This window comes from Pithys albifrons, chromosome 2 (genome assembly GCF_047495875.1).
Source record: "Pithys albifrons albifrons isolate INPA30051 chromosome 2, PitAlb_v1, whole genome shotgun sequence".
NCBI lineage: Eukaryota > Metazoa > Chordata > Aves > Passeriformes > Thamnophilidae > Pithys > Pithys albifrons.
The window spans coordinates 59229462-59238719 of record NC_092459.1 but is presented as its reverse complement, the minus strand read 5'-3'; the positions used below and the strand labels follow the sequence as shown (position 1 = coordinate 59238719).

At 42.2% G+C, this 9258-nt stretch overlaps 1 protein-coding gene across 2 annotated transcripts; it reads right to left on the bottom strand.

The window, feature by feature from the left end:
• Positions 1-3548: 3548 nt before the first annotated feature.
• On the bottom strand, positions 3549-7881 carry ABRACL (ABRA C-terminal like). Of its 2 annotated transcripts, none has more exons than XM_071547940.1 (3): positions 7679-7881; positions 5350-5416; positions 3549-4110 (listed from the first exon to the last, which is right to left on the bottom strand). In XM_071547940.1, the coding sequence occupies exons 2-3, from the start codon at positions 5408-5410 to the stop codon at positions 3926-3928; spliced, it is 246 nt and encodes an 81-aa protein (XP_071404041.1). In that variant the 5' UTR covers positions 5411-5416; positions 7679-7881; the 3' UTR covers positions 3549-3925. The 2 variants fall into 2 exon arrangements, with proteins under 2 accessions (XP_071404041.1, XP_071404040.1); XM_071547939.1 differs by lacking the exon at positions 7679-7881 and adding an exon at positions 7399-7534.
• Positions 7882-9258: the final 1377 nt, after the last annotated feature.

Here is a 9258-nt window from a genome sequence, read left to right as displayed (position 1 = left end):
GCACTAATCAGTGCTTTTTTCCTTGTCTTTTTCTCTGGTACATAAGCTTAATAGACAGTTTACAAAGTAAAAAATTAACTGGTCTGTAGGGAAGCAGGAACCCCCTCCCCCAGAGTACTTTGGCATATATCATCATCTCTTGGGTTTCAAAACAAAGTAATGTCATACTGACTTTTGTCCTTAAAGGTATTCAGGCTTAAATATGACTCTGAATCACCAGACTCCTATTCTTCAACCTAGTCATATTACCTGCTCCAGACAACTGTCAGAGCACTGAAACACCTTTTTTTTTTTTGTCTAGGAGGTCATTTTCCTCCAAATTGCTTTGTTTATAATTAGTTCTACCTTTTGTGAATGGAAATGACTGACTTTGGAATTAATCACTTTCCTAAACATCAGAAAAAAAGATCCATAACAGACCAAATGTCCCGTATTTGTTCAAGAAAGCCATAAACAAGAATATGACTTTTGCAAGGTTAGAAACTTTGCCATCTTCCAAAAAATACATATTGGGCTTTTTTAAGTCCTTAAAAGCATGATTACCATCATACAGTTATCAAACAGAGGATTTTCAAGTAATACTGAAACAAACAATTAGGACTGTTTTTATACTAGGTGGAGGTGATACAAAGATAACATTAAGGGTTATTGCTTTAATATGGAGCCCGAAGGCCAGTTCTGTGACAATCATTGGTTCATGTTGTGTCATCTTAGCAAAGACTCTGCAACTGTTTAAACATACTTAGTATTTTGTGCTGCTGGAGTAGAGGAGAATCTCAGCCTGTACCCAGAATGTTTAACTAATTCTCAATAAAACCACTAAGTATCAGTGGCAATATAATAAGTTTTTAGCATGTAAGAACTTCCTGCTCCTCTTACCCTTTCTCTTTTCTTCTAGTGTTTTTTTGTGTCAAAGATAATCAGCATTACTCACATATGAATGGCAAAAGTGACATTGCCATCACAAAGAGAAATCCCTTGAAGTTGAAAGAATATCTAGAACAAATCTTTGGAGGAGAGATGAAAACAAGTAAAACACAACATGCATTTTCAAGGTTCATTTCCAACATGAGAAAGGCATTTAAAAGATAGTGTCAGATACATTTCAACCCTTGCTTTGCTCACACTCCCAGCAAAAACCCTACACTCACAAGAGAAATAGCAGCAAAATTTAAGATGTCACCACCTCTCACAAAAGGTTATGCAGATCTACACCTCAGCACCTTCACAGCTTTGTCAAAACTGCTTTGAAAAGCATATTTATCTCCAGTCACTGGATTTTGCACAGAAACAGCTGAGGTGAGTGCACAAACACCACTCCATCACTTACTCTTGACAGTACCAGCTGAAGACATGCACTGATAACATCTTAAATTGTACCAGCTAGATTTGCCTGGAGCTCATCTAACCTCTCTTCAAGGTACCACTATACTCTCATATCTTATGAAAACAGAGACAATTAGGTAAGCTACACTTTTGCTGATTTCCCAGCATTATCACAGGCAGGTAACAGCCCTTCTGACAACTCTTATGCTGTTATGAAAGATCTCTGATTCTTCCTACTTCCTTGAAGTTGGGAGAATTACTTTCTGTTTTGGAATCACTGGTGCTCCTGGCTGACCTACAAACTTCCTTCAGACCCACAGCTGGCAAGGTCCTGAACCCATCACAGGGGACTGCTGATTGTACTACTAGTTACAGAAATAGGTAATGCTTTCTCCATAGTCAGCTTTTCTATTATTGTGTCAAGTGCTACAGGAACTGCATCTCATGTCCAGGATATTTGCTGTGATAATTATTTCCTTAACAGATGTGTGGTCCCGTGCATGTGAAGAAATATTAGTATTTGATTTTCTCAAAAAATCCCAATAAATTAAAAAGTCACCTCTGCTTGTATATAACCTAAAGTGATGAACCCTATACAATTCTGGGGCCATTAGATACATTAAACTTTGTACTGAGAGCAAATTCTTGGATAGACATCCTGTTCATGTTGTTCCTTTTCTGCTTTCAGAAGCAAAGGAAAAACAAATCTCAACTCCCCCAGGCAGTACACAAGTCACATTCTTCTCTGATTCTTACAGGTTTGTTTTAATGCCAGGTTTCTCCATCCCTTTCTACATGGTGTTCCCAGAAGCCCTGAGCACTTTTATCAGTATTGTTAAGATGAATCCAAAACAAGAGACATAAAGGTCTCTTCATAGTCCCATCTCAACTCCAACTCAGTACTGAGCTTACATTTACTGTTTTGGATGTTTTGTTTTTACTAAATTTTCAAGGCTGAGCCCCTTTCAGAGCTTTAAAACCCATTACGAGCATGCACAGAGAACTACACTCTGGCTGGGGCAGGTTGGTCCCCTCGGTACCAGAAATGGCATCTCAGACAATCACAAAAAAAATCAGTCAGCATACTCAGGTTATCCTGTGAACCAAGACAATGACTCAGGCTTTCGACAAAATGGAAGCAGAAGCAAAAACAACTATGGTTTATTTGGTAATGCAGAGCTGTCTGGTCTCACCCCTCCAGCAGAAGACCTCACTGTCTGTCCTCTTTCTTTCTGCCTTTGGAGTGCAGGGGTGCAGGCACTTGTCAGCTCAGATCTGGAAGCAGAATTGCTACACTAGAATGACAGGGCACTGCAGCCAGTAAGCTGTGCTGAGCTCCTGCTCTGCTTCTCCACTTCAGCTGGCTTAGACCCAGATCGCTCAAGTTTCTTTGCATATCATTTCCCTGCTCTCCCGATTCTGGGGCCAGCACAGGCAGAGACAGCCCAGATCTGTTTGCATACAGGATATAAGTTGTTTTCCTGTTGTGGGAAGCAGAGCAAAGAAAGATGAAAGGGGTAGCAGCTAGCTGGAACTACACAGCTTGTAGAGATTCTGTAACGATGCATGCATTTCCTGTATCTGGAAATAAGGAGACACTTTTCAAGCATTTTACACTTGTAAAATGCTGCTAAGTAAAGGGAAATTCACCCATCTTGCAACTTTAAGAGCTGCAGCTGCAGAGTGTAAGCACAGAGCAGTAAGCAGTTTGCTTGCCCGCTTCTGCTTCCCGCATGCAGCGGCTCTTTCTCCCTACTGGAGAGAGCATTTTTACCTGCTAAGAAGAATTAGCAGTAAGCTAGAAACAATCAAAAGGGCTTTTTTTGCCTCCCCTATCACTTTCTGCCTGCAGTGATTTAGTGAAAGTATGATTCCTTTGAGGAAAATAATCACAATATGAAGCCGCTGTACTAATTTCTTTTTACCACTGCATGAAAGCATTCAGGGAGCTCCTCACCCACCTCCTTCAAAAGTCTAAAGGACAAGAACATGAAAGCATATGACACTGGCAGAGATGAATGAGGTACATTTAACATTCATGCTTTTTTGTACACAATCTGTTCACTCCAAAGAACTGCCATTCTTCTATTGAATCGTGATGCAAAATTATTTCTATCTCACAGTCATGCTTTCTGTACAGTTGCCTAAATATGTTTCTTGTAGGAATTAGGTTTACTTCCATTTCAGATGGCAAATAAAGTGAGAAACCAAAGCAATAAGAATTATACAAATTTAAGTATGTGCTTTTATTTTATACTTTCATGGAACATTTTGATTTGTAAACATTACATTAACAGTCCCCTTTTTCATATGTTGAAAATAACCACCAGACAATTCAGAGAATTACCTGAGATTTAAAAAAACAAAAACAAAACAGAACAGAAAATGTAAGAGAGAGAAAGGTCTGGCACCTTTTACCTTACTCGGGTACAGTACCATTTTAGGAAGACTTATAAAAAGGGAATGTTTTCCAAAATTGGAGTTTTCTTTAAAGATATATAAAATACATCAAAACACCTTAGAATGATCAGCCTTATTCAGAGGATGTGGCAAGTCACCATCTCAAACAATTCCATTAATGCATAGCTGAAACACTGCATCAGTCCTGCAGCAGCATGATATCCACATTGTCATGAACCCCTTGTAAAAGTAGCTCTCCTTGATAAGTGATAATCTTCCGTCGTTTTGCAGCCTTAAGAGTTCCCACCAGGGCTTCAAAGAGGTTGGCACACTTTTCATCAGCAAACAGCACACCAAATTTCACGCTAACTTGTCCATCAGCATCTAAAACAAAGATACAATGTGAAAACACATGCAGGTTTTCTTTCAGTTAGGAGATTGCTGGGGAAATGAGGTTACACAGTCAGAACATAGAAAGTAAGAACCCATTGTGTTTCCCAATTTATTGGCAGTGCTGATGATAAACAGGCAGAACTCCTGCCTCCTATAACTTTCCCTTTCCTTCCAGAGGCTCGTATCAAGGACCACACATCTGCTATGTTTACTTTTATTGATGACTTTTGGAAACCTGTGACAAGCACAGACTACAGAACCTCTTCAGAGCATAAGAAAGAAATTAGTTTTAAATAATTAAAATCCTAGAATCCTAGATTATTTCAAGGTGGAAGAGTCGCATAAGGATCACATCCAACTCCCTGCTCCTCTTACTTAAATCTAAACCATACATCAAAATCTTCCATATTTTTATTTCACTTACTAATATTTGAGGTTCACATTGAAAAGGTTGCAATAAGACTTAATTTCTCACAAAAAGCAAGAGTTTTTAAATATATGTTAAGGTTAGTTAGTTAGGCTGTTTCTGAAAAACAGATGCGGTCATACAAAATGCAAGATGAACATGTTGGTTTCAGTTTTGAAAAACAAGAGAAAGTGAACAAATGGCATTAGAACTGACATATATGAGCAGATAGCACATGTATAAAATGCATAAAGAATTGAAAAGAAAGAGGAGTTTTACAAGTGAAAAACAATCTTAAGAGAAAAGGGTACTTCTAAGCGAATTTAAGGAAGGTTGGGACTACACCTACAACTCCTGGATTAGTTTTAGGCATACAGATCAATTTCTTCCAAATAATATGATCATGAACAGAAATGAAGTGTATGAATTTTGAAGGACAGACGTTACCAAGGAAGGAGGTGGAAGGAAAAGATGCAGCTTTCTTCTGTGATGGCTATAGTGAATACTGGAAGCTGAAAGAAAAAGTGAATCTTGCAGGTGATTTTAGTGGGAGCAGGATTTCAGGCCTACATTCTCCTTGCTGCAGAGGCTTAAATGTTTAGCTTCATAACAGAACTACTTTAAAGAATGGGACACAAGAAGTACCATACAGTCCAACATTAAATACATATGGAAGTTTTCAGGTTACCTAAGCCCACCTAATTAAATTTGTCAAGTTCATAGGTTGATGTAACATAACTACATCTGTATGACATATATTCAAATACATACATGCATCTATAACACAACTACATTTGTATAGTTAGAGATATTACAACACTTACTTTTGGTTCCCAGCCGCCGAATCTCCTCCACTAAGAGGCTAATTTCATGTTCCACGTTCATTGTGGTCTAAAAGTAAAGTAAATTTTTATAAAGTTATTAGGAATCCCATAAATCCTTCTCACTGTTCTGGCCTATTCTCAGTTCTTTAGGAATGCCACAACACTTTGTAAAACCCAGTAGCATGGAGGCACATGACTATAGGATAATCTAAGATTTTAGTCTTGAACGGATAAAAAGCCTCTGCACCCCCACATTTGAGGGGAAGTGAACAGAAACTACAATTTTGGTACATTCTAAACACAAAGAGCACATCTTAAAATATGGAAGATGTGCAAAGGTCAAGAAGGAGGAACGTTGTTGATATAAAGAATGCACTTAAGCTGCCACAGAATCAGGGCAGCTCATTAACGTCACAGGTCTTCAGGGGCTTTGCAACTTTTCATCAATGGCCTCAATTAAAATGGAGCATTTGCCTTTAAATTCCTCTCTGGGATATGTGATAGATTTGGGTTTTTAAGCTACACCACATCTTTCCATATATGCTGAGACACTGCAGACATCCAGCTGGTTATAGCAGGTCTACACACTATATGTCTGAAAGGACAACACACCTGCTACTGAGAGCAAAATTGATCCAAACTGTGCAGGTAGCCTAAGGCAATCAACACTTACTTTCATTCATAGTGATCCCAAGGAACTGCCGAAGGCATCCTGGGCACAAAACACAGCAAGATTCTTCAATGTACACCAATGTCTTGCAACAGTTTAGCCATATGCAGCTCAGCATATGGCAACACTATTGTCACACAAAATGCTACTTGGCTAACAATGTAACCTCTAGATGTTGAACTCCTTAAGCAAAAACTTTGCACTCCGGTAAGCACAAGAAACTGGGCCTCACAAACAAGGCAAAGTATCAAATACAGCTTCCACAGGTGACAAGAATGCAGCCTGGAACAAAAGCTTTTGAGAGCTTCTGGAGGTGAGCACTGTCCAAAAGCAGTTTAGTGAGCGTGGAGACCCACTCTCTTGTTCCAGAAACCAGGATTTCTTCACTGGCATGTAAGTGGAGTTAAAAAATGGAAATCTAGATGCAACACAAACTCTTCCTAAGAGAAAAGCTTCTCCTCCTTTCTTTTTTTATTGAGTTAAAATAGGTAAGAGTGACATAGTTCCACCTCCTAATCCCTTACAATTTATCCAAGGGGCAAAAATCCCCTTTGCATCACTCTGATTTCTAGATCCCAAAATCAATCTGTTGTTTTAGCATGCAAAACTGAGCACGCTGAACTACCAGCATAAGTTACAGGCAAAGCCCCATTCAAACCACAGCTGCATACCTAACATATGGTAACAGCAACAGTCCAGTGGATATCAGCAGACTGATACATACCATTGCAACAGGACACACTGCTGTGGGACCTGCAAAAGGCAGGGCTGCAGAGCTGCAACTGCTCGAGGTGAACTCTGAGATTTTGTTTATCTCAGCACTAAATACATTGTCATACATCACCAAGGAAAATATGACCCACCTATTAGAGAGCTTACACTCCCATTATTTATTTACCAGTCTGCCAATTTTAATATTGGTCATCAACATAGCATAATTAGCTTCCCTTTAAACATATTCTTTTCACTTTAAAGGCACTTTTTTTACTTTTAGCTCTTTAAGTTCACAGTAATGTAACGTAAAATTATTTTCCCTCATAGATGTACACCGACAATTTAAATAACAATACTTAGAATCATAAAAATTAAATTCAATATTATTAGTAAGACTGAGAGAAGTGTGGCTGTGCAAGGAGTAAGGAGGTAAGGATGCCAGGTATTTCAATACTTATATACTTAGTTATATTGTCACCTACTCAACACACCAGCAATCAATAGTGCATACCAACTATTAGATTCTAATATTTCTGATGCTAATACACTGCTGGAAGCCAGCGTGGCTTTTCATTACGTGGTACGGAAACTAAACTTCTCCTTATTTGGTGGGAACGCGCCGAACCGCTGCGAGCGCTCACACATCTGCGCCTGGCCGCGCCCACCTCTCCCCTCGCAGACATCGATGGCTCCTCGGCGGGGCCGATCCCCTTCCCACAGCCCGGCGGGATCCCGTTGCCGCCGCCGCCTGCGCACCGGGAAACGCGCCCCGCCCGGGCCAGCGGCAGCCGCTCCCTCTGCCCAGCCAGCGCCTCCCTGCCTCCGGGGCGGAAGGACGGCTGCCCAGGGCGGCTCCCCGGCGCGGAGGGACGGCTGCCCCCGGCATGGAGGGACGGCTGCCTCCGGCGCGGCGCCCCCGCCCCGCTCCCTCCCGCTGCCACTCACCCGGTGCCGCCGCCACTGTCACCGCCGCCGGGGGCCGCGCCAGGCAGCCCTGGGTGCCGAGCGAGAGGCGGAGCAGGGCGAGGGGCGGGCAGCAGCAGCCCAGCCCCCACCGGGGACGGGCAGCCTCCCGACGCTGAGGTCCCACCGCCCCGGGGCGGTGCTCCCGGCCGGCCTCGGGCTCTGCTGGTGCGGGGGCGGTGGGAACGGCCCCATCCCGCCCCGCCCCGCCCCGCCCTGCCCTGCCTCGCCCTGCCCTGCCCTGCCCTGCCCAGCCGTCCCCGCCCTCTCTCCCCGTGTTGTGCCAGGTCTAAATTCTTCCCGTGGCAAGGACGGTAGTAAGTTTCTTGGGAAAAACGCCTTCCAAAGCCATCCCCTCAGCAGCTCCCCCTCTTCCAGTGGGCCAGCTTTCAATAATGCGCTGTGATCCTTCAGTCACCGTCTGTCACCGGACCATGCCCCATGCTCTCCATCTCTGCCCGCATCCCCGGGTGACACATCATGCCACTTTCTCCTCCACGTTTATTTTCTCCTAGAGAAACAGTTCTCTTTCCAAAGAAAATGAACGAGCTAGTTGTGTTGCTGTTTTTTCATTCAGCGCCTATGTCCTTGCACTCTACACAGCAGAACGAATGCAACTTACTTTTTTCTGTCTTGTATCATGGCATTCACTACTGCTCTTCTCTCCTGCTTCCTCATCACAGAAATGTTTACATCTTCTCTCAAGGTCGCAGGCATTAAAGCTGAGTTGCATTAACTCCTACAAATGAATGAAGCTCCCACCAACCACTTAGTCATAGTCAAGGCTAGCAGCAAACCTCTCCAGAAAATTCACACTGGCACTGCTGAAGGCATTGGCGTTCCTGGCTGCCTCTCCCGCCTCCTTATCAGCCATGACTGCCCCTAAAGCAGAGTTGATATGAGAAACTATTTCCAGCCTTTGCACTTCACATTTTGGTGCACTAGCTTGTAATGGTGAGGCTGAGATACTTTCTCAGACTGTGAGCTGTGCCAGTTAGGCCTAGTCCTATAGTGCATTCTCCCACCTGTGGTGTGGGGGTGAATAAATAGCTAATAGCACCTTCAAACACTGAAGCAAGCTCTGCTAGGGCTCGAACCTGCAGCTAGATAAATTGATTTGCACAGTGGAAATAATGCCAAGAAGATCCCATTTTTGTCACTCCAGGGACTGTAGTCCAAGCACATTGCTTTTTCAAGGGATTTTTTGGTGGTGTTTTCTGGAAAAGATTTCTTAAAATAATGACTCTATCAGTAACAGTAATATTTGGTCAGTCAAAAAACTCCCATTGCTGCTTTCCGCTCAAGGAGCTGTATATTCAGCAAGTGATAGCATATCAAAACATTTTCCGAAACAGATTAACTGTATTTCACATCAGTATGGATTGCTCTTTACCAAAAGCAATCCCTGATAATTCAGAAAACAAGTTAAGATTAAAAGGGCTACACTCCTAAGTTGATAATGAAGTAAATGAAATTTAAATCTGAATTGAATCAAAAGACAGTAAAAATTTCCAGAAAAATGTAGTATCTGAAGAACCCTGATGCTCTGTGTGTGTGATGCA

Coding starts and splice junctions, on each gene's coding strand:
- ABRACL (XM_071547939.1), bottom strand. Junction 4,111..5,349: donor TCGGCGGCTGGGAACCAAAA/GTAAGTGTTGTA, acceptor TCTTTGTTTTAG/ATGCTGATGGACAAGTTAGC.